This window comes from Colletotrichum spaethianum, assembly GCF_022836535.1.
Source record: "Colletotrichum spaethianum MAFF 239500 DNA, contig62, whole genome shotgun sequence".
NCBI classification, from domain to species: domain Eukaryota; kingdom Fungi; phylum Ascomycota; class Sordariomycetes; order Glomerellales; family Glomerellaceae; genus Colletotrichum; species Colletotrichum spaethianum.
In genome coordinates, this window is record NW_026054832.1 from 106,623 (window position 1) to 131,894 (window position 25,272).

Here is a 25,272-nt window from a genome sequence, read left to right on the forward strand (position 1 = left end):
GCCTTATACCTTTTAACCTAAAACTAGTTATTTTTTACTTAGATTTTAAGCTAAAAATATTAATATTATTTAACTTATACTTAAGTAACTAAGGCTCTTAAGACCTAAAGATATTAATTATAGTATATAATGTTATATAAAGCTTTATATTACTTAAAAAAAGAAATTTATAGTTATTAATATAGTTTATGTTGAATGGATTCTCTCTTCCTGAGAGAACCCGTTTGTACGATCGTACTCGGGTTAAAGTTAGGGTGAACCAAAGATGTATTTTCCGTGATTATCTTCCTAACTACAAGACTTGGCTTTCGTACACGAGATATATGATCTCGTACGTCCCTGAGTCAGTTCGGCATGAATATACTTTTGATCCCCTCAATGGATAACCGAGGGCCGAATATCCAGTCTGTGCCCTCTGCCATGATGTGTGTCCCTGAGTCGTGCGTGTCGTACAACCAGCTGGTGCTGTTATTCCAACACTCACAACTTTTTCTTTTGTGACTGCACGACTCCCTGCGGTGTCCAATCAGGTTGCGCTGATTGTGACATCAATAACCTCATCGTACAACCCTGTGGGTTAGGCCATTTGCGTTGTACGATAAATCACCAATATCAAAACTCCAGGCAACTGTCCATTTCCTTCTTGCCTGGTTGAGCAGGCAAGTCACGTGTTGGTGAAGTTCCTTCCTTCCTCGTTGACTTCACTTCTGCTCCTGCTGTTGACGTACCTTCCTTCCTTCGTACGGCAACCTTAGCTATTTAAAACCCTTCTCACTTGTTTTTCTTTTTCTCTTTTTCTTTTCTTCTTCACCCTTCGCACGCGTCGCTTTCCCATACAATCGATCAACGACGATCTTCCCCTTCTTCCTCAATCAACTCCAACAACAACTACTTGTACGTAGGATTTCCTCTCGTACGTTTCCTCTTACTGATTCATCAATAGCACCTCGCACGATCAATCCATCATGTCTCTCGCTGCCCCCGGTGGTTCGATCTTCGGCAACATCGGTATGCATACCGATGCGTCCGGTGGTCGTTGGCTTCGTCTTCCGACTGGCAACGCCAACAATCGCGCTCTTCTGTTGGCTCTGGCCATCAATGTACGTTACTTTTGTCCTTACCTTGTCTTCGTACGTTAACCTTGACTGCAGGATGAGGAGCGTCTCATCATCAACATGCCGTCGCGCGATATCGAGATCCGCGTCACTAGCAACACTTCTGTCCAGCAGTTTGTTGCCAGCATCATCCGCCGCCAGGGCTACTTCCTTGCGGTCTTGGTTCAGTCTCGTGGTCGTGCGGCCATTGCCTGTGGCAATAAATGCGCGACTACTGACTCCCCGCGCTTCCGCCAGTGCACCCGCATTCCCACCTTTCAGGGTGGCGCCTGCGCCGAGTGCGTCTAGCAGTCGCACGGCGCTCGCTGCACCCACCGCGGTCGAGATGTTGATTCGTCCGACAACCCGGGCGATGATGATGATGATGATAACGGCGGCCCCAGCAACTACAAGGCTCCCAACGTCACTAATGCTCGTGAGCCTCGTACGCCTGGCAGCAAGCTTGGCAAGAACGTCGGCAAGGGCGGTCGCTTCCTTGGCACTTCTGCCAGCCCCATGGTTATCGACAAGGAGTAATCGCACAACTTCTCTTCCCTGAAATCTCGTACGACAATCAGATGGATCGCACGATATGGTAATTCGGGAAGGTTGTGGATATGGTGGAGGTACGATCCGACATTGAGATCGGCATTGGTAGTGGTCAGGTATATCAGATACCTTCTTGAGGTTACACTTCGTTTTCAGATAGTTGGTAACGTACGGCGGTGAGGTCGTACGAATTAATTGTCAAGTGTTTTCTCCTAATCTTTCAACGTACGCCTCGATTCGAATCCTTAATGTGTTTGTTGTAATCAATTGTCCAAGTGCTGAGTTTGGCGATTTCTTGGTGAAGGCGTCGGCAGGGTTATCTTTCCCATCAATCCATCTCACTTCTGATACCCTTGTACGACGAGTCTTGACTTCTCGTACGGCTTAGATGACAAGTTCTTGATCTCTCGTACCATCCGTGTCTTGTAGATACGGAGGTGGTCATGCTCTTTTGGATTGTACGGTACAAAGGTGAAGACTCCCTTTAGCTCAATAAGTCGTATGAACTCTGCCCTGAACGCACGATAGACCTTTTCCCATTGGAAGGTAGACCATTCGTTGAAATCTTCGTACAGTGATATTGTCAGGTTTTCCTTTGATTGCCTAAGATGAAGCATTTCCATGTTGATGTACGCAATGTACGTAGTCATCTCTTCTTCGGACGGTGCCTGTGTAATATCGACTGGATTTCCCCAGCGTCTAGGATTCACAGTCTTCTTCCACGTGTGCAGTGGGACTTCGCTCCTTGCACTTATTTCTTCGTACGTTGGCAGGTATCCATCAATGTTGTCATATTGGCTTTGACGATTGTCTTCTGGATCCTCTTGGGAAGCCATGTTGTGTTCGGTAGTCGTTTCGTATCGTACGACGTCAAAATTGGTTTGTTTGGTGCCGTGGCGCACACTTTGTACTCTACGTACAGTACAATAAAGATTCTCGTCCGGTTCAGCTTAGCAGGCGACAACGGGAATCTGTCTTGTACGATAGTAAAGCAAAAGTCGTCTTTATCCTATCTACCCGGTTCAGCTTAGCAGGCGACAATAGGTAGGATTAAGGCTTCTTAGCACAAGAGACTTTCTAGCGTGACCCCTTAGGTATCCCTGAGGATTTCTCGCCTCGCACGAAGTGCAAGACTACCCGGTAGCCCGGCCGTAAAGCCTAAGTCTTGTCTCTTCACTCTTGCTAATCTGTGATTGCACAAAGCAATCGCACGGATTGCCAAGCAACCACTGATCAGTGTTGAATGGATTCTCTCTTCCTGAGAGAACCCGTTTGTACGATCGTACTCGGGTTAAAGTTAGGGTGAACCAAAGATGTATTTTCCGTGATTATCTTCCTAACTACAAGACTTGGCTTTCGTACACGAGATATATGATCTCGTACGTCCCTGAGTCAGTTCGGCATGAATATACTTTTGATCCCCTCAATGGATAACCGAGGGCCGAATATCCAGTCTGTGCCCTCTGCCATGATGTGTGTCCCTGAGTCGTGCGTGTCGTACAACCAGCTGGTGCTGTTATTCCAACAGTTTATTAATATACTTATACAAAATAGTTAACTTATAAGCTAAAAGTATTAGTAAATTAGTATATAAATTAGCTTTTATTAAAGCTAAGTGTTATAGGCTTTATGTAATAAATAAGATACTAAGTAAGTATTAGAGGGCTAAAAAAACCTAATTACGTTTTAAAGAGTTACTTAATGTAGCTAAAGTAGAGGTAATCTAGGTAGAGAAAAGGGTTATTAATGTTAAAGGTAAAAATATGTATTAAGAGGAGGCTTATATAGAGGGGAGTAAAATGTGTAAGTAATAATATAGTAATTATAAAAAGACTAGATATAATGTATAAATATATTAAGTAGTTTAAAAGACTTCTAAAAAAGAGGATAATAAGTAGTTTTATTTAATTTTATATAATACTACTTAATTAACTTATAAAAATTATTAAAGGGTAGGAAATGTAGTCTGCTTACTATGTTAGCCTACTTACTATGTATATATATTACTTTATTATTATTTTTTATTAGCCTAAATACTCTAAAAATAGCTATCTTTAGATAAAAAATAGTTATATTATTATTTATTATACTTTTATATTAATAAAATAATTATAAAGATTAATAATTCTTATTTTACTTAGTTAATTAGTAATTAGTAGTAAAATATTAAGGGGTTTTTGTCTAGAGCTATTTAAAGTGTAGGGAAATTACTAGGAATCTGGTAGGGATTTCTTAGTGGATTCCCTGTAGTTACAAAAGTAGGTCTTACTAGGAATTTATGGTAAATTCCTGGCGGATGTACTGCTACTGCGTGGGTAGACCCGTTGCCACAGCATGGTGGATCCACCGTGATTTCCTGGGGATTTCCTGAGGCTGTCTCTACCCGTGCAGGGAAACCTTTCTCTGTGGATTCACCGCCTTCGCTTGCGACCATTGTGTAATAAGCCTATTACTATAAATAAACCTCTTATGAGCTCTTTGCTGTTACCTAAGGCAACAACACCACTTAATAAGGCTGCCTAAGGTGCCTAGGGTATCTAGGATGCCTAGGATATAGAGGAATAAGTATCTACTTTATTTGCTGTTATATAGTCTATGCCTAGGAAGATAAGAGACCTTAATAGTTAACTAGACTTATTTAGTAAACTAAATTAAAGTATTACTATATAACGCTAACTCTTTAGAAAGGTTAAAAAAGGCTTCTAAGAGTAGTTCTTTTAGTTAACTACTACCTACTACTAGATATAACTTCTCTAGGCCTAAGTTAATAATATTACAGTAAGGAAAAGGAAGACTGTTAAAATTGACTTTAATACTAAGTTTACTAACATTAGTGATATACGGTAAGCCTAGATTGAGGCTAGTGATGCTGAAATTGACACAGATGAATCTAGCGTATCTGATTGCCCTAGTGAGGCAGAAAGCTGTATCATAGTTGCATCTGGGCCTCGGCGATAGTCAATTGAAAAGGGTGGTGTTGTTGCGATAGCTTCGCTTTGTGGGTGCCCACATGGGTGGGGTGCCCAGAAGTGGGTGACTTGACTTATTCAGAATTTGTTTTCCCGGCAAGCCAGAGCCAAGCTCGCCGTATCTCATTGATTTGGACTTCGAGGCATTGGGTATTTCGGCAGTCAGGCGCGGCCTGCTCCCCCGCTTCATAGAGCGTTTGCGACATGTTCAGGGTCTGAGTGACAGCCAGATTGAGGGAGTCTTCAATGCGTTCCGCGAGAGCCTGTCGCCAAACTCGGCGGCAAGCGACCAGTCGCACAATACTAGCAATGGTCAACCAAGCAGCCGAGAAGCACACATACAAGATGGACGTGATTCCTCCTACGCCTCGAATCCGTCAGCAACAGTACGTAATGCGTCATCAACATTTCCGCATCACCGCCTGCCCGAGAACACCGCCCAACCCATTGCAGCTGGTAGAACGCAAGACGCATCACCGACCACTACCACTCAATCAATTGTACAGCCTGGGCCCCAAATTCTGCCACAGTCGACGGAATTACCCCAGTGGCCTTTCAATAGCGGCCACACTTCCGGAATGTCATTCAACGGTACTCAAGCAAACACTTTTAACTCGACTCAGTTTGGAACAGCTAATCCGGAGACCACCCATGCCGGCATACCTCCGTACAATCCCACCAGCATTGGTTTCCATCTGCCAGTCGACAACCATGTCATGTTTGACTTTTCACAGCCCCGCGGACAGAATCATTTCAGAAGAAATGGTGGTTTCGGCGTGATGGGCAACGCTCCGCCCGCCTTTGGCGAGGTCTACAACATTGACCAAAACCTCGAGGCACCAGGTGTTCGACGTCAAGCCATGCCGAGCTTTGATCCTGTTTCCTATGTCAATAGCGAACCCCTTATCTACCATCTTGCCGGGGCGTACGGCAGTTTACGTGCTCCAAATTTGGGAAACTCCTACTTGACAATGTCCCAACCTCTGTCTACTCCACTCTACGCCCAGATGCCTATGGACCATGGCTTACACGGGGAACGTCCGCACGGTGGTCCCCAATACCCCGCGACGCAACTTGATCGGCATGCAGCGCGACCCTTGCAGCGCGGCCAGGGAGACTCTCCAAGTGGTCATCGCTCGCCTCATTCACAAGGTGATATTCCTTGAATAACCCTTTCACGTTGTGTCACTGTGCCTCGTCCATCTTGCAGAATGATGCATTGGGGTTTCGGCTTCCTTTTTGTCGTGGAAGCTAGGGCTTTGCTTAGATGGACATGGCCAGGGTGATAGTTGCTACGACATTTTCACGCTCCCGGGATTTGACTGTGAGATTCAGGGGTTATGTATTGGAACACAACGCAAGCGAGGAGTTAAGGGATGGCCAGGTGCACTATGGGAAGCGAAGTCTCGAGCATCATTAGAGCTTGTCGAGTTTTACGACATTCAGCCGAGTGTTCATGGAATACTGGCGTTGGGATAAGGGGCGGTCGGTAAAGATGTTTGATTGCCAACAAAGGCGTCGTTCACTACGTACATATATATGGAAGCATAGGTGGTGGATTCTAAAAGTTCTAATTCTAGAGTTTTGTTTTGAAGAGAGGAGGATGGGCTCTCCATCTTCCAGAGCACGTCACATACGTCCTACGTGTTGTCAACGCATGGTGCTGCTGATGCTTGCTGTTTCTTTATAGCGGCCGACTTTTGTCCTATAGATAGTCTCCCGAGTTTTAAATGCAATTTCAGAATTACCCTATGTTCGAGGCGGATTCTATGCTTTGCTGTCCGAAAAGTCTCTATCAATATGTTGTCACGTTAGTATGCCGCGGTTCAATTGCTGGCACCGCGGAGATCGCCTGGGTTCAGCGTCTGAGGTTGGGTTCTCGCTGATAGCCTTGAGGTTGTTAGCACTAAGACTCATTGGCAGCAACACTTCTCTTCTAAAATTACACATCGTACACCTCGCCACGTGTAAGTAGACATGGTACTTTCCAGTAAACTTTTTAAACTCGATTCCGCCGGAACTCGCATCCGGGTTGACGGTTAAGATTTCAGAGCATTCATTTCTGTTCACCAGTCTTGAAAGACCATCGGGCTCCAATGTCTTGAGCGATCCAGAGAGCAAAGTGCGAGCGATTTTGGTTGATTGCGAGGGCGTCATGTGCAGTTCGCCATTGTGTGCCGCCAGAGCCTTGTATCGGCGCTGACGGCTGGACAGTCTACAAAAGCACTCGTAAACTTGACTTGTTAAAATCTGATGAAACCACAAAGACTAGTGTACTTGTTTTTCATAACTTTATGAGAGCATTCTAGAGCTATTGTTAGATTATGACTACTAATACATCATACTAAAGTCCACATTGATCTTACTGAGACTGATGTTCTTAAATTATAATTTTGTTCGGTGCATTTAATAGGACCAAACCGCAAAAGGCATTTTGACGTGAGGGGATTCTCAAATCCGGCACTTGAGGCCTAGATCGGGCGCCGGAGGGGGTTTCCCTAACCGTTCAAGGGATATGCTTTAGATGAACACAGTCTGCCATTTCTCTCCCTCTCTCTTGCCCCAGCCCGTCGCCTATCCTACCGGACTACCTCTTGAGTGAGTAGAGGATCGCGTGTCAGGTTAGAACTCTATTGTGCTATACTAAGCTGCAAGTTCTTCTAAGCGAAACAATGTAGAGCACTCATGATTGAGGGATATCACTATTGCGCCCGTCCCATATCGTGCTCCAAATCCTCGTCCCGGCAACGTTACGTTGTGCTCGTTCAACATCCCCCTCCATCCGAGGCGAAAGCCAGCCGTCCGTCCGTCCATCTGTTGAATTGACCCTCGAATCGACTTGCCTCAGTCCAGTTTCGGACGTCTCGTCGACAGGCCGCCCCGTGAGCGAAACGAAGTCGCGATCAAGTGCCGGAAGTGGGGGCTGCCTGGGTTGTCCGCGTGCACCCTCCGCTATGGAAGCTCGTTGGGGGCTGCCCGGCTGAGTGACAGTGAGGGCCGTGGTACCAACTGTTTGCGTCTTCCGTGTCACCGTGTTCCACCAACTTGAAAGGCCCTCCCTAGGTGTGCTGCCGAATCGGCCTGTTCGCGGGACGTTGAAATCCATAGCGCGTTTTCGGGAGGATTGTCGGCGTTTAAAAAGGACATTGGCGGACGGGAGGCAGGCGCAGACCAGACCGATGGTCAATTCGATGCATCTTACAACTCTGTCAGCATGCACGTTATACGGAGGAGGATCGAGAACGTACGCGGTCAGGTCAATGCTCACAAAGCTAACCGTTAGATCTGGTGAATCTACAAACCTGATCGCCGTCACGAGTCGAAATACCGTAGCCGCCGTCGCTCCACCGCCCGCACCGAGCATCAGCATGATTTTGAGCTTCTTCTTCGGCGACATAGTTAATGACCAGGTCATAAAGATCGGGAGCAGCAGGATGACTAGATCCACAAAGACGGCGATCGATGTATCGACAATAAAGACCTTGCGTTGGTTGATGCACCGCGGTGCCACAGAGGGGATCCAGTAATCCTCGATGGGCACGCAGATGGTGGTCTTGATAGTCTGGACGGGGGTGTACATGAACAGAAGCACCCAGATGAAGATATGGATGCTCTTGGCGATACGTTCATTGACGGCGAAGACGTGGGCAATAAGGAGAAGGAGGGTGACTTTGGTGAAATACGCCGCTGGAATGTAGACGATGGAGCTGGCGTAAAGCCACTTTAGTTTCGGTCAGTGAGTGTCGGTGCATACAATCTGGATTGATGGCATACCTTGAGTACCTGGGAGTAGTCCTCAACTGTGACTTCCCATGCGTGATAGCCGAGGCCATAATGTGCCACTGGATTGGGTGAGCGACGATGAAGAGCATAGACAAGGGCAGGTCCAGACATACTGGCGAAAAGAGTCCCCGAGTACAATACAATCATTACCTGTCGCCGTGAGTAACCACTCTATGCTTCATCAGATGATAGACTCATACCCATGCTGTCAGACATGTATCTTGATGCCAGGTTAGCCATGCTTTGACCGTGTACGAAAATGCGCCCATACGTACAATCTGCCACGAGGACGCGGCGGTTAATGAATAACTTAACGTAACATCGGAGGAAGAAAGATACAGTAGAGAGGACGTTGCATACTATCAGCACGGCGACGTTGAGCGTCCAGTTGATATCCCGCGGGTTGTCGAAGTTTGGCGTTTCGCCTGGCGGCGGTGGGAGGAAGCCGATCCGTCCTTGGGGGTCATTGTTGGATGCCGCCATGTTCCCCAGCCCTTGACAGAAGGAAATCAACCGCGTCCAAAGAGCTAAAGCTCATCCAGCCTCATTACTGTTCGGACTCTGTGAGAACTGGCCGTTTGTCGAACAAAAAGCCCAGATTGAAGGATATGAGGGACGCGCACGGTGAGACAAGATATGGAGACTGTCCCCGTTGCCGGCGAAGCTGGCAGGTCCACACGCACATATGAACTCAGACGATTGGGAGCCATTGAGGGGCGAGATGTCTGGAACGCAAACAACACGACTCGTTTCCTTTGACACTTGTGAGATCGGCTTCCGGGGACGCTAGTCTAGGTCATGCCAGATGTTTTCGTCGGGGAGTGTTTGACATCTCCACCTCGCCGCCACTAATGTGTGCCACAACAGTACGGGAAGAGCCTGTCAAATATGTCAAAAGTTCTGTTGATATTCCCTTTAACCAATCAAAGGCCCTAGGTTTCTCGATAGGGGATTGCACCCCGAACTCGGTTGGTGCCTAGTGCAGCTTAAAGCAGCCACTAGCTTAACCACTAGCCTGCATCTCCGGGAGCCCACTCTTAGTCTCTAGGTATGTCTCGTCAATCACGGTAATTAGAGACCAATGATTGCAGCGTTTATTGTTTCGGCAAAGAAAGACAACGGAATGTGCTTCTGCCAACTATCGCCATCCTCTTAATCCTTATACCTTTCTACATATCCTTCCATACTTGTCAGCCTCCGGAGTGCATGCTCCTGGAGTAATAGTCCACCTACCATTGTCACGGTTCTCGGCGGCACTTAGGTCTGTTGCCCTCTCAGCCAATGGAGTCTCGACGAAGCCGGGAGTAGGCAGTAGGCGTCCTTCCAGCCCTACTTATGGCAATTTCAAACCTGCCCAGAGTGTTGCAGTGTTTCCGGGCCTCATGTGGGAAACTGGTCCATCCATCCTGCCTTTAAGCAGATGCGGAAGTGCAAATAAGCTACACTCTACCGATTTTCTCTTTACGTATCCAGTTAATAACACGAGAGTTAGTTACCGCATCCACGCTTGTTCGTCGTTTGGCCCCATCTCCTCACGATCCCCGCTTCGACGGCTGGAATACAACGGTGCACATGCTGTATAAAAATAAAACCTTGAGAGCAATACCTATATACCCACTTAGAAACCTAGCAGTCATATCTGCATGCCGTATTGGGACAGTAATCTCGAGTGCAAGTAAACTTGCACAGGTCCTTTAAAGCCGTGTCTTAGCCCGTCATGACGCACCCAGCTGGCTTCAACTCTGCGGTGAATGCGGGAATCCCATACTTTTGACATACGCACGATCTTGCTGGACAAAACCCGTGGTTGCAGGCGAAGCCCAAAGAAACCATCCGACTTGGACGGATCCTTGGTTCCGCTGTTACACGTACCGGCGGAGCTTGAGGCCGGCGCAGAAGCGGTGCCGGCTGATGACGGCTTTGTGGGGTTAACGGAGCTGCCGGGGCTGCTGGGGCTGGAGCTGGAGCTGGAGCTAGAGCCAGATGCCCCGGCCGGCCTGGCGACGCAATACCGATAGCCCGCTTGAGGATGCACGAAGTTGGGTCATTATCGTCGAGTTGAAGAGATGGGTTCCATGACAGAAAGGTGTCGATGTCAACTGTTCCTCGTAGATTAGCGACTTGCAATAAGAACATGATACACGGTAGAAGGGGATATTAAAATGCAAATGGGTGTCGCCAGCTACTTGACGTCTTCTTAGTTTGCACTTACGGTCACAGAAACTGGCTATTACGAAATATGTGTTAAAGCTATCGGAAGTCCTTCTTGTGGTGGGACTCTCCATGTAGGAGTCGTAAGCTAAACAGTTCTCCAGGGTGTCTACGGCAAGTGGCAGCGATCCAGTTGAGGTGGAGGTAGGAGCAGGTGTCTCCGTCGATGATACCATGGATACTAAAGTGATAGATGAGATTCTGCTTCTTGGGGGTACCCAAACAGGCCAATCCATGATGCCAGTGTAGATGGGGTAGGAGCCGAAGCAGCTTGATGGTGCGCCCTTGCCGAAGCATGGGTCGGGGCTTCCGGGTGTCAGTATACATTTGATGTGTCTTTCTTGAATTTGGCAAACAAAGAGGACCAAACTGCATGTACTTACGGTGCAGTCGATGTCGGGCTAGGTGTAGCCGAGCTGAGCTGGGCGTTCTCTCCGAGAGGGCTTCAAGTGATTAATTTTCAACTCTCAGCAAAAAATTGGAGCTGTCCAGCATACCTGATACATATCATGGAGCTTGCCAGCTTACACAAGTTCTTGCATTTATCGTCGAGAGTAGGATTCCATTTGATAAGGTCCTCCTGATTAAACTTATCATCGTATTCGGCGGCGATGCTAGAACACGAGTTTCCGCGCTTTGCCTTGTATGTATTACACTGAGGCGGGATACACAGCTTAGTACCCGCCTCGGGAAAACTGGTGCAATAGGCAGGCAAGTTGTTTGCATACATCAGCCAAAAGTTTGACACTCGTTGAGAAATAACAACTGACTCGCAGGTGTCCTTAGGCTAAACCGTATATGTTGAGACGCAGCTTATTTCAGTTCTAGATGACGCCGATGCTACGGGGTTGGATGTAGTATTGATAGATTGATAGTGTACGGTGGGGGCGATGATACAGGATAAGATGTGACGCCGCACCTGGTAAAGACATGTTAGCGCTTTATACTAGGATTATCAAGTAGAGAGGAATATGGTCACTCACGATTTCGTCAACGAAGCGAAGGATTCCTTGAAATCGTCGTCCCAGCCGAATGGAGAGTTTAACTGAGCTTGCTGGCTCAGAAGGTTACAGTCTGAGCAAAGCTTTTCAGACGTTGGATCTTCCTTGCTGTTATACTCGTACACCAAGGGGGCACAGTATGCCTGTGACTTCCTGTACACAAAGTCAGCGGGAGCGTGTTTGGCCACTCAGGATATGTGGTACGAACGGATCTTTGATGCAAGTGTAATTGTAAGCGAACAGTAAGGTATCGGTGATGAAGGTTGAGGGGTAGTATTGGCCGCCTTGAAGGATCCAATCGCTGGAGCAGTATCTTTCTTGTGATACCTTGAGATCCTCTGAGTCATTGACACAATCGTCGGTGCAGATAATGGCAAGTTCAGAGTCGGAATAAAACAGCTCGCCGCTGGCGACAGAGTAAATCATTGAGTCGCAAGAAATAGACTCATCAATCGTATCACTACCATTGCAATTACTCGAAGTAAAAGAACTTGAAGGACAAGGATATTTTTTCTGTTGCTGTACCTGCATGCTGGCGATAGACCAGGGAGATTCTATCGCTGTGCCTTCACCACCGGCATGTCCAGCAAAGATCTGCCTGAGCACTGGACTGAATTACAAAGTTGACAAGACCTCAAACAGGGTCATTAGTAAATTACTGAAAAGGCCAAAGATCCAGACACAAGACTTACCAGTGAATTTGTGACCATGTCGTTCACGAAAGGCGAAAGGATCATGTTTGTCGATTGAATTCGTGGTACACGACCCCCAATTGTAGGAAACAGAATGGGAGTGGGTTTAGCTTTAGGGACATGGGCATTATTTCATTTGCTCATTGTTTCCTCACCCGAATTCATTCTCAATCCTCGTTCACTTACAAGTTCTCGCGCAGTTGCCGCCGCTGCCTAGTCAGTGAGGAGCGAGGGACTTGTGAAAAGCGATAGCTAAAACGGGCGACCCATTCAGGGTTGGGGCAGATGCGGCCCCATGAGCTTGATATGGTAACGTTCACACAGGAACAACCAGCAAGCGTATAAAAGCAAACTCACCATGTGTTCCTAGCCAGCCATGGTTACATGAATTGGACCAACAGACGCGAAAAGTTAAATCTATCCTGTTGGATGAGCCAACAGAAACTAGGGATCTTGGGTGAAACTCGAGATAGTTGATGCGTTATTAATCAAACTCAAGCCGAGTATCCGGCCGACCTTGCCGTTAACAGTCGCCAAGCAAAACGTTACCGGCTGCAGCCGTCTAAGATAACCTGATTACGATGCTCACCTTAGGCCCAATATCCACTTGGGCTCTACTCTCCTGGTATAATTCGTTAATTCGACTTTTGATCCACGTCTGCATCGGGGCTGATCTTCCCGGCTGATCCCTCACTTGGCAATCTCTTGATTGGCGAAAAGAACCCTGCGGGTGATGTTGGTTCAGCCTTCGGCGCTGATCCGGAGTTCTATAAGTCAGGATACCCACTTTCGGATCACCCCCACATCCGGATCGCACAAAAACGAAGCTATCGCAACATAACCACCCTTTTTAATTAACTATCGCCTAGGCCCAGATGCAACTATGATACAGCTTTCTGCTTCACTAGGGCAATCAGATGCGCTGGATTCATCTGTGCCACTTTCAGCTTCGCCAGCCTTGATCTGGGCTTGCCATATATTACTAATATTAGTAAACTTAGTATTAGGGTCAATTTTAATAGTCTTCCTCTTCTTTACTATAGTATTATTGACTTAGGCCTATAAAAGCTATAGTTAGTGCTAGGTAGTAGCTAGCTAGAAGGACTACTCTTAGAAGCCTTTTTTGACCTTTCTGAATAGTTAGCGTTATATAGCAATACTTTGATCTATTTTATTAAATAAGTCTAGTTAACTATTAAGATCCCTTATTTTCTTAGGCATAGACCACGTAATAGCAGATATAGTAGATACTTATCCCTCTATACCCTAGGTATCCTAGGCATTTTAGATACCTTGGATACCTTAAGTAGCTTTATTAAGTAGTATTATTAGTACTTTTACCTTAAGCAACAATAAGGAGCTTAAAAGAGGTTTAGATATATTAATAGGCTATAATCTTATACTTATCTAGCTATTTAAAATATTCTTTTTTATTAGCTTAGATAAGTATATCTACTAGTAATAGGATATAAAGTACTTTTTACCTATTATAGTTAAATTATTTTATTAGTTAAGGTTAAGTTAAAGCTTTTTGTGATAGGTTAACTTAACTAAGCTGAAGACTAATAGATCTAGTAGCTGGAAGATATAGGAGGTATATGGTAATAAGAATAATAGATAGACGTTATTAATATAATATTACTATATAAATTCTGTTGTTATATGGCTCCTATACCTATCCAAAACTAGTAGTCTAGCCTAATCAGGCTAGGAGGGGGTAGTCTGTAGTAAGAAGACCTTTAGTAGCCACTTAACAGCAGTCTTATTAGTTGTTTATCTATTCTCTGTTGCTATAAACTCTTATCTATTATAGGGGCCAAGATCTAAAGGAAACCACTGCTACTAGACTGTCTTGCCCTTATATATCACAAGAGGATATAATGCTAGGCCTTCAGCTGAGATGCACTCGATAATAGATACCTAGGCTTGTGATCCAGGCTGCTTTTTCTGCATAGACTTAGTCTCTGCCCTGCCTAGCACTAGCCCGTTTACTCCTTAACCCTTAAGGATACTAGTCTTATCCATGTTATATCTGTTGGCTGGTTAGACGGCTGATATGGCTGGGATCGCGAGATATCTGAACCAGTCCCTGATAACCTCAGTAGATGCCCTATTAACACGTCTAGAATCAATAGATCGACTTCTCTGGACCTTGATAGATGGGTTTCTTTGTATAAAGGCATTTACCTATCTCTTCCCTAGAGGCTAGGTATCTCCCATCGCATTCAGGATACGCTGAGCAAATTCTCTGACTTGCTGATGTGTTGGCGCAAGCCCAAGATCAGCCTGGATCTGCACCCAGCTGGCCAGCTTAGCTTCCTGACTAACAGAGAGTCTCTGGAAGTCAGAAAAAGCTGCTGCCCTAGACTGCGCGCCAGTTAGACGGCGTTGAAGGGTGGTGTATGGGATCCCATAGGTCTGGGCTGCTTTGCGCACGCTGATACCGCTGGCAACAGCTTCCTGCGCCTGGATAACTTCATGCTCTGTATACTGGGTCATAAGGTCAAAAAAAAGATAAGGTGAAAAAAGGAGCTTATTTGGATGATAGTTGTAAAAGTTGCGATAGTTATAAATAGGAGGCTGGGAGCAGAGATGCGGCATTTTGTGTGATCCGGATGTGGGGGTGATCCGAAAGTGGGTATCCTGACTTACCTTAACCTTGTTCCAACTGTTTGAGTTGAAAGAAATGTCCAAAGAGATGTGATATTCTCGAAATGGCCTTCCCAAAATCGGTATCGCGCCGACATCTCTCTTGCCAAACAAGCCGTGCTTCCGGTGTTCGGTTAATTATTGGCTCGAACAAGCGGTCTTGCCTGACCTCTCTCAGGGTTTAGGCAGTTAATTTGGAGAGCTGTGACCGAGCTATGAAGAACCCAGCAAAAATTAGGGGTCCAGGGTCCTCGAGATGTATTCGACTTTCAACGAGATATAAAGTCACACCAATGCATTCTAGTGTTGAAGGAGCAGCACCTGCAGAAGTTGATATTGCCCATCCTCCCACTTGTTTCTTGGGAGTTGAGAAATTTCCTCGAAAGCGTCAGGCCAATCTCCAACCAAAAAGGCCATTAAGGTCACTTTGCACATTTTATGTGTCTCGCTCAGGATATGGACTTGCCGTGCTCAGGGCAAGGCTGTATCCGCTCATTTTATGGTCATTTGGGTCTGTTTGAATTTTTGTTAATTACACTCTAACAGAGGACAGGTTGGCAACGCCAATAATTATACGGTTGCAGATTGGCAACATGAAATTGGTCTAGCGCAAAATGCTCATATCGATGCCTTTGCGCTCAACACAGCGCATGGCGGCAAGACTGTTGGCCCATCTCTGAAATCAGCATTCCAAGCTGCCGGCGATACTGGCTTCCAATTGTTCTTTTCTTTCGACTACACGGGTGGCGACCAAGCCTGGTCCAAAGAGGAGGTCATCGACCGTTGCTCTCAGTATTGCGGCAACGGTGCCTACTACCGTCACAATGGCAAACCATTTATCTCCACATTCGGAGGCCCGGGAAATGCCGAAGACGGGCATGATATCAAGTCGCCTACTGGTTGCTTCTTTATGCCAGACTAGTCTTCATCCGGTGCGAAGCCTGCTTTGCAGCTTGCTGATGGCATCGCCGATGGTCTTTTCAATTGGGCAGCCTGGCTATGGGGGAACCAGGACATGGATATTTACATCGACGCCTCATACTTCAAGTACCTAGAAGAGGTTGGGGCAAAGCCCTAGATGATACTCACAGCCCCATGGTTCTACACCACCTCCCTGGTTATAATAAGAACTGGATGTGGCGTGGTGATGATCTATGGTATGACCGCTGGGTAGAGATTATTTACAACCAGCCTGAGTATGCAATTACCCTGTTGATATACTTATATGGGACAACATTTCTGACTGACTACAGGTTTGTCGAGATTATTCCATGGAATGACTTCAGAGAATCCCATTACATTGGGCCACTTGTTAGTATAGTCAGGAATCCTTTCACATTGGGAAGCCCCCTTACAACTATGCCACAGATATGCCTCATGACGGTTAGCGTGCATCGCTTCCCTTTCTCATCGACACTTATAGAACCGGTTCAGCAACGGTCACTCAGGAAAGACTAGTAGCGTAGTACTGTCTATCCCCAGCAGCTGCTTGCCTCGATGGGGGTGCTGTAGGCAACACGGCCAGTCAATTCCAACTCGAGTTCCCCCATGTTCAAGTCATGCAAGTTAAAATCTTCAACTCTGCCCTTCTTACCTCCATTGCCGATGTTGCTGTCACAATTGGCCCAGTCACCAAGACCCTGACAGTGGCATTGGTGTCTACCATAGCAGTGTAACCTTCGAGGCAGTCGGTGAGGTCATCATCACTCTATCTAGAGGCTCACAACAGCTTACCCAGATCAACGGAACCACGATCGAGTTGTCATGCCCTGATGGTATCACCAATTGGAATGCGTGGGTCGGCTCTCAGATGGCTCCTGACAGCGTTTCTGCTACATCAACACTCAACATTTCTGAGCAGAAACGCACTGAGGGTATGGGGCAAAAGACTTTGCCAGGCTCTGTAAAAATGCCTGTAGGTATGGTTACCGCCCGGTCCCATCATGTGTTTGTAAAGCCATGGGCAAGCCTGTACCAACAACAACAACTGCTACCGGAAGGATAGGTTATCCCCTTCCAGGAGAAGACGCCTCTCACTCGTTTATGTGCAAGTACAACTGTCTTCTTGGATGCTGCCCATCAGACGCCTGCGGCTACGACCAGGTACCATATGCTATTACTATCGTGTCTGCCTTCTTGCCCCCGGCTTGTACGGGCGGCAAGGCCAAGGAAAATTCCCTCCTGAACGACCTCTGCAGTTGGATTTGCAAGTATGGCTTCTGCCCCATCCGAGTTTGTACCTGCACGCAGCAGGGTGCCCTTGAAGAGCCGCCGGCTCAAATCTATGGTCATCATGGAGGTCCGGCATCCGGCTTGATGGATGAGGGGCTTTGCGATTCTGCCTGCAGTCGCGGAGACATTTTCCCTGCTGAAGTATGCGTCGACCGGTCTCCCGGCGCAATCCCCAGCAAGGGTGTGGTGCCAAAGAGCTCTACTGGAGACGCTGCGACCTCAGCGAGTGATAACGGCCAAGACTGTGTGATGACAGACTGCCTGGACGATAAACAGATCAACTTCTGGGATGAAAGCTTCGGTATTGCACCCAACGACGGTGGCCCATTCATAGATAATTGCGGCAGTGGTAAGAACAAACATGTAAGTCGGCACAGCCCAGTATACTGGTGTATTAGGACCGTAACTGCGATTCATCAGCTAACACATCCCTGTTAGATCTTTTGCACCATAAACGCCATGCCCAACACATGCCAATGGAAAGGCGGCGAGACGGGTTGTTCTTGCCATGGCCAGTGTCATGCGACTGAAGTCACACTGTTTCACACATCACATGGCTCCAGGAACTGCTATATACCCGGCATGCAAGCCTTCTGTTGCGTGTCGGACACCTGTGCAAGTGTTGTCGATTCTTGTTCCTTTTTTGAAGGCGAATTCAGTCCCAGTGACAAGAAGTATAACGGCTACAGAAACGTTTATAAGTGCGGTAAGTTGACCAACTTTGATGGTTCTACTTCAACAACCCTGACGAAACAACCTACAGAATACGGGCTGTTAGAGACATACTGCGACTTGGAGAAACAATATCTTTGCTGTGCTACTGAATTTGACAAGTGCTACTGGGTTGGCAAGGGTACATGTGACGACAATGAGTGCGCATCGTAAGCAGATTATTTGCGTGTCATATCTTCGCAAAACGAACAGCGCTGATAAGTCTTCAGCTACGAGGTTGAGCTCGCATTGGACTATTACGGTGACACAAAGTCGCATTATGCCGCCAGGTTTAACGGAAGAAAGAAGGTCTTATGCTGTACGCCTTTCAGCAAGCTCAACCCCTTCATTGGCATTTCCTTGGACAAGCTTTTCCCAACTCTCCCGCCACTCACTGGTGTTCCCGACTATGACCTGCAGCATCTCGAGTTTAAGGGCGACAGCCCCGAAAGCTTTGGATTTGTGATCATTGACGGGCCTCCAGACGTCGTCACGAGTCTGACGAAGCGGGATGGGTCTCACATTGACTTCGTGGACTGCGAGCCGAGCAAGAGATACGACTTCACGAGGCACACAGTCCGTTATCTTTGCTTGGACAATTCCGATGCATCTAACTGCAACAAAATTCATTGAGGTGGTGCTCCTGGGACTATTGTCAAGTTGCCCGAGGAACGCGGCTTCGCGGCGTATGATGTCGTGAGCGAGGTGCGGGAGTCGAACAAGTCGTTTGTTCCCTTTGAGCTCCGCAAACGAGCACCTGAGAGTTCTGTTGTTTATGGAATGGATTTCACCTACGACTTCTCTTTACTAAGCGCGCACCCGAGCCGGTCTACATCTGTATCGACTATAGCCATATTCACGACTATTGGTCACAGGTAGTTGCAGCAGACCCTGTCTCCAAGCGAAGTGAGCTTGGTGACTTATCCAAACGCTTCTGGTCGACTAAAAGTGACATTTGGAATGAGAGCAAGTACACAGGTCACCTGCGATCTAGTTTCAATGCGGTGGCCTACCAGTGATAGAACTGAGAACACTTCGAGCAGGAAAGTTTCCTGCTTCTTGCCAAGTTTTATTTGATAAGAATGAATTCGATCAGCTTCTTTACCAGGAAGACACGTCTAACCAGTGCAACGGTAATGTTTTTCTCACAGCCAACCTTGAAGGTTCAATCACCAGCGCACTGAGATGGGGGTTTACCATTGTCGGAACCATCTCGCCGTCGCTTAAGTTTGATGAGGCGTACGGATTTTTTGATGCCGACATTTACATGTCTGGAACGCTCTCCTTCGATGGACGCGCGAACTGGGGATTCTGGGTTGACTTGAGAGCCAGCAGCTTTTCGACAAGGACATCAGCGATTTTGCTTGGCCCCACCCAGAGTAAGTTGATTTCACGCACTTGCGAGAGATACAGTCTTCTAGACGGTCTCCGATACCACCAAAAAAAACAATCGAAATTCTAACAATATCTAATCCAGTATTGTGGAGTTCAAACCGAACATGAAAGTTGATACATCCCTGAGAGGAGCGTCGAACGTTAACGGGTACGCGAAACAATCATGATTCCCTGCCCTTAACGCTGCACCGTGAACAAATTGATGATGCTCATGGCAGCTTTGTTCAGGGAATTTGATCTGAAGTTCAGAACAGGCTCCAGTGGAGGTGTGCTGACACACGTTCCGTCATCGATCGATTCTTTCACTGGTGATGTTGTCAACAAGTCGCCCAACGGTACATTCAGTGGAGCCGTTTCGGGGGATAAGACAGAAAAAACAGACTCCTCCGGCACATTGTTTGGAAGAAAGACTTGCAGCTTAGATTGCCCTCAGTTCATGCTAATCAGTCGCAGTAAGCATGTTTCTCCGTACTTGAATGGATGTATCGATCTTCGGTCTGGGCACATCCAGCAAAGCAGGCAACGCCGAGGTAAGCTATACTCAGTCATTGTATTGTTTTAATTAAGGGATCCGATCTTGAAAATACAGTTCTCGTTGTTATTCCACATGAAATCGATATAAGACGTGGTTCCTCAGCAGAAATTGAGGTGGTTGATGAGTAAGTGCCAACTTTTGAGTGACCATACCAAGCCTATTTAAGGCGATACCCCCGAGTTTTCATGCGGTTCCAGAATGCTTCCTAACCGGGCATCATTGCCTTCTAGAGACCAACAAGTCATTTCGGAAGCCTACTCCAGCGGCATATCATCAAGTTGGGAAGACGACACTTCGGCAGACGTGGTGGTCGTCCATGGCACACCACATATCGTCTACAGCGGCGTCGGTGGTGACCCTCCTGACCTAGGACAACCTAGGCTTCCAGGCGATGCTCTGTTCAACAGGAACTATATGTCCTGCGCAAAGGCGATAGTTGTTACCTGCCTGAACTCAACATCTCTATTAGGGCTTTCCCCTTCTGATTATTTCATCGAACTCGACACTGGGGAAGACATCGAGGAACGTAGCCTACTCGGGGCTCGAGCCGGGAGCTCGCGATCGTACAACGTCCGCACCCCCAGTGGTCGAACAATCGTTATTCGTTTACTCCCATATCCCAATGGCGGGAATGGCGCAACATTGCTCGGCGTGAACCCAAACGCTGGGCGTTATAATTTGGAGGATCCTGAGGACAGTGAAAATGTTGATAACACAGCCAACGGAGACCTTGCCGCCACATATATCCCGGAGCATTCCGTAGAACTTGGTTGGATGCTGGAGCTGTTGGTATTATTTTATAGCAGGTGTCGCTTGAACCCACGATGTCAGAACACTCTGGTAAAGGGCCTTTAGTAGTTCGCGATCCGTTCGCTAGAAGCTAATACACATTTGGTATAGGTCAGAGCAAGCCATTGTACCTGAATATATCATTGATAGTGGCTTCTTCATATTGCTCTGGGGTCAGTAGGACGCGAGCGGACCTCATCGTAAGTTTGAACATTATGCCAACATACTGAGCTGAGAACTAACGCTCTCTGCCGGACCGGCCCGCGCCTGCCCATTTTGCCAGCCCCTGCTCACTATTGTTGCTAGCACCTGCCTCAAGGTGGTGCACTAACATGGGTTTTCTGACTTTCGACATGGATGGCACTGTACTTCAACACCTTCCAGCCACCCCCAACACAAAAGAAACATCATCGCACGTCGTCACTTCCGGCTTTCCAACCTCTCCGGCTTCATTCATCTTGTCCCGATCATGGCGTTGTCACCCGAGACTAGAGCACTCTACGCCAGAGCCATTGAAAATCCGGCTGAACTCAGTGCTGCCGAACAGAACCGCGTTTTCGGGCGGTTGCCACCGGAGGAGGAAGATGTGCTTTGTCTAGCCCGAGTCGGCATTAATCGGCAAGCTGTTATATCTAAGACGGCCACGGAGCCGCATAGTGTTTCTCACGCTGAGTGTGACATCGTGTTAACTGGCGCTCACCACGATATTGGATCGTTCTGCCCTAAGTGCCCAGTTGGACGCCTATTCTTCGCTGTCTGCGGAGGAACAACAGCTTCAATCCAAAGCTTACGACAGGGTTCGCTGTGCAACAAATTGGTACAATACTGAGGCTCCCGTAATCCGCAATGCCTCTGCACGTTTGAGGGCGATCAGTGAGCAGCACCGGGCCGAGATGAAGCTAAGGAGGAAGCGAAAGAGGGAGCGGAAAGCCGAGGGCCTTCGGGCTGCTAGGGAGTTGCCGCGGCCGAAATGAATTCAGGATTTCCTAGACGCGCAGCTCCCGCGTTGGGGCTTCGTGTGTTTCCGCACGGGGTACGCAACAACCGACAGTGACCAGGCGGCGCCCGCCGCCGATGACACAGCCTGCGACCAACTTCGGTGGACGTTCGACAATATTGCCCAGATCGTGCTGACTCTTGTGTGGAAGCACGACGGCCATATGCTTTATGATACCTGCGAGAACGTCTTCGTCTCGGATTTGAGTCTGCAGGGGGCGTATACTAAAGACCTTCGCGCCCGGTTCCGCACAATGAGGGATAAAAACGAGATCCCGGAAGGAGTCCACCGGGACTGCTTCTTAGTTACCGATACCCAAACCCCGACATGCGATTACATTGCACAAAAAAAGGAGTATCGAGGCGGAGATGAGTGGGTGCCTTATGTCAATGCCTTCGATTCCGACTTTGATGAGACTACCGAACCGCCAGAGGGCGGCTTTGCCGGTCAAATCAGCGTCCCCTTGCCCAAGGTCTTCGATTAGCTTCACTACACCCTATTCACCAACAGCGAGACCTGCAGGAGAGACACCGACAGACGACAAAGGAAACGTGGCGGGCTATCAGAACGGCCTATGTTACTTACCCGGGATACACAGGCGAAAGGATTCTTTCATCAAGGCAGGGGTGTACGAGCCCTAGAAACAACCTTGTTCAAACTCCCTTATCCTTGAGTGCGCTGCTCTGGGTCGGCATCCCTAAATAGGGCATCGTTCGCGGCCGTTACGGAAGGTGGTATGGTTAATTACCATGATCATGGATATAAGCAAGTTGGCATGCCAAGAGCCGGGGTTAAGTTGCCACGAGGCACCACGTCACATCTGCGTGGATAAGCGCGCATTCTATTGACTCGCATGTCTGTAATCTGCTACCTAAATGTAAGAGCAACAAGTTGCGGAAATTTGTCAAAACTTGCAGGAACGGGCCAAGGATTAGACACATGGATCGGAGCTACGGCTTGGATCTTCTCGTCGAGGGTGGCTGAAAGAAGAGAAGCAAGGCTGCCTGAAGCCTAATCCTTAGGGTCCATAACTGTTATCTGAAATTCCAAGAACAGTCCAAGCCGAGCTCCATAGCCCAACACCTGTCCATTAGGTTGAGCTGTGGGCTGTGAGGCAGATGAATTAGGCAATCACTTCGTGGCAGCTGGTGACCCCTGATTGCCTATGACCCACAAGAACTCCGCCATATGCAGTACCTAGGTATTAAGGGAGCAAATGGAGAAGCCGCTGGGGATATTGACTAGCCGCGATGTGAGCCTCTAGCTGGCCTGTCTTCACTTCGTCCTGCGTAAGGAAAGGGCCAACAGCAGCAACATGTCGAACCTGTCATCAACTGTTCTCGAATTATCCTTGCTATTAATCAATCTTGTAGCACCCCGAATACTCCCGCCATCTCGCCGTGAGTGGCTAGATGCACGTGACTTGAAAATTGACTTATTCGGGCCGCCAGATCTCAGTCCCGATCGTTCGCCAGTCATTTTAAGCGACTGCACCCACTCTAACCTGCAGGTTGTTGCATGTCACCTTTGCCTCGATATGATTCGTCCTAAACTTGAAGTCTACCCGCTTCGCCTTCGCGTCTACTTTATCAGGACGCCTCTTCAGTAGGTGAACGTTGCCCAAGTCCTCAGATGGAAATGACGAGGGATCTTGATGAAGTCTTGTGAGCTGATTGCAGAAGCGAAGCGAGAGAAGACGCAGTAGATGTTGGTGAGAATACAACAGCCGTGCTAGTGCTCGTTAGTCATGCTGGAGACGCTGAAGGAAGCAGAAAAACCAATTGAGATTAACGAAAGGTCTGATATTAGCGAGATTGCAGTAGATGACGAATTTTCCCCTTCGTTTGAGCTGCTCGCGCGCTGCTTTCCGACTGGATCGTTCCAAAAAGTCAGCCTTCAATAGATTACTCATCGGCGCCTGATATGATCCGAAGATCAGTCTGGCTACGGTGGTACATTAGTACAGACCCGCCAACTCGTGGCCTAAAGTTAGGCCGAGTCACTTACACGTCGGACAGCCAGCTCCTGGCCCGCCTAAAGCTGCTTACCAGCATTTAGTCTCTTACCTTAGCAGGTAATTGGAGCAGCAATCACTAATTAATTACTACAATTAAGCATAGTAGTTAATTGATATCAAGGAGTAGCTATGGGCAGCTAGCAGCACCCGTTAGTCGCCTATACCCGCCAGTCGCTGGCACCTGCCAGTCTCTAGCACCCACTAGTTGCCAGCAACTATGAGGAACCAATAGCAATAGTCAAAAGTTGAAGGTAGGAAAGTTTTCTAGATGAAATGAGAGTGGGTCTGTCCTATTGGTGCACCGTACTGGCACTTACTTACAGCCTCAAGCAACTAAATGCAGTGACAGTCCGGCCGGCCCGGTTTCCTTAACTTTCAGATGATAATACCGACGGCAAATGTCAGAACCGGGGGTTTTCAATATGGCTCTTGGCTCGCTAATATTGTCAATTACGGGCAGGTGAGTTGGGTCTGCATAGATCTAAATCTCGTTCCATCAAACTACTTATTTTACCAAAAAGCAAACGTATTAAGTTTGTAAAAGGTTTGATGCCACGGAACTCTGACCAAGAAGTACAAGTATTAATATCAAAGATAGTGGTTCATTTCTGCACGCTATGCTTGAATTATTATAAGCGAGCGACAACAGATGACTGAGGAACCTCATCCAGAGTCGATAAAAACTTTCCAAAGATCGTATATATATGTATATATATATTTGGAGGGCGACTCTTGGTGTGTCCTCGAGTAAGTACATTGACGTAGTAATGAACAAAGGTTTTGAGAGAAGCTGTGTTAGTTGTCTTGTGACTTCATCATGTTTCTTATTGACGGAACATGTGGAAAACTCATCTAAAAGATTAACAGTTTATAATTACGAGAAGATCTGAGACTTGCCGTGTTAGGATACCTTGAAATACTCACGTTTCTACATGACAATGAGTTTAGAATATCCGCCCAGTGGCCCCCCAAAAACCCCGAAATCCATTCCTCCCTTTAAAAAAGGGCAACTTCGAATTCTTAAATTGACAGACACGGACTTTTCCCCAAGGAATGGGTTTGAAGTAAAATTCCAGTCAACAGGGCGTTCGGCATCTAGTGTTTCATCCCAACATTCCATAACCAGACCCTAGGGGGAAGCGCGAGAATCATTAAAAGACTCATCCAATCCCTCTTTATCATCGCCTACTCTATTTTAGTTCAGTTCGAAACTACAAACTCATTGTGTGGACCTTGACATGTTCCAACCAGCACGTGCTCCAAAGGAGGGGCGCTGGCCTCACAGTCCTGCCCTCGGCTCCTTGCCAACTCCTGCCTCTCCGGTGTTCCACCGGCGTAGGCAACGGCGCATTTTTACTACGGTTTTTTTTATCAGTACCTGCTTTGTTTTAGGATTTCTTATCCATCAATCGGGAACTCCGTTCATTGGGCCGGCGCAGAAAGCGAAGTGGAACGGGGCTTCAACAGAGGTCGAATCCAGGTATGTTAAGCTACAAACGGTGATCCCCGATTCCGACCGCTATCAAAGGGCCTTAACCGACTTAGGAGACAGTGGTACTCCCGGAAACTCATCACCAGAAGATGCCGGTCAGCATCAGTTCAGTCTCCATTCGTCTAAATCAAGTAAGGTGATTGCGCCAGCCTTGCC

At 47.5% G+C, this 25,272-nt stretch overlaps 5 protein-coding genes across 5 annotated transcripts; 3 read left to right on the forward strand and 2 right to left on the reverse strand.

The window, feature by feature from the left end:
- Positions 1-843: 843 nt before the first annotated feature.
- On the reverse strand, positions 844-2,479 carry ColSpa_12341 (uncharacterized protein; the record flags this gene model as incomplete). Its single annotated transcript, XM_049278553.1, has 3 exons — positions 844-888; positions 930-1,649; positions 2,057-2,479. 3 exons carry the CDS (start codon positions 2,477-2,479, stop codon positions 844-846), a joined length of 1,188 nt encoding a protein of 395 aa, XP_049134510.1.
- A 2,711-nt stretch (positions 2,480-5,190) lies between these two features.
- On the forward strand, positions 5,191-5,782 carry ColSpa_12342 (uncharacterized protein; the record flags this gene model as incomplete). Its single annotated transcript, XM_049278554.1, has 2 exons — positions 5,191-5,537; positions 5,620-5,782. The coding sequence occupies 2 exons, from the start codon at positions 5,191-5,193 to the stop codon at positions 5,780-5,782; spliced, it is 510 nt and encodes a 169-aa protein (XP_049134511.1).
- A 1,889-nt stretch (positions 5,783-7,671) lies between these two features.
- ColSpa_12343 (uncharacterized protein) lies at positions 7,672-8,878 on the reverse strand (the record flags this gene model as incomplete). Its single annotated transcript, XM_049278555.1, has 4 exons — positions 7,672-7,693; positions 7,915-8,333; positions 8,387-8,545; positions 8,756-8,878. 4 exons carry the CDS (start codon positions 8,876-8,878, stop codon positions 7,672-7,674), a joined length of 723 nt encoding a protein of 240 aa, XP_049134512.1.
- Positions 8,879-17,762: 8,884 nt separating this feature from the next.
- On the forward strand, positions 17,763-18,524 carry ColSpa_12344 (uncharacterized protein; the record flags this gene model as incomplete). Its single annotated transcript, XM_049278556.1, has 3 exons — positions 17,763-17,886; positions 17,944-18,061; positions 18,122-18,524. The coding sequence occupies 3 exons, from the start codon at positions 17,763-17,765 to the stop codon at positions 18,522-18,524; spliced, it is 645 nt and encodes a 214-aa protein (XP_049134513.1).
- Positions 18,525-21,580: 3,056 nt separating this feature from the next.
- On the forward strand, positions 21,581-22,091 carry ColSpa_12345 (uncharacterized protein; the record flags this gene model as incomplete). The annotated part of the gene is made up of 2 exons (XM_049278557.1): positions 21,581-21,643; positions 21,669-22,091. 2 exons carry the CDS (start codon positions 21,581-21,583, stop codon positions 22,089-22,091), a joined length of 486 nt encoding a protein of 161 aa, XP_049134514.1.
- Positions 22,092-25,272: the final 3,181 nt, after the last annotated feature.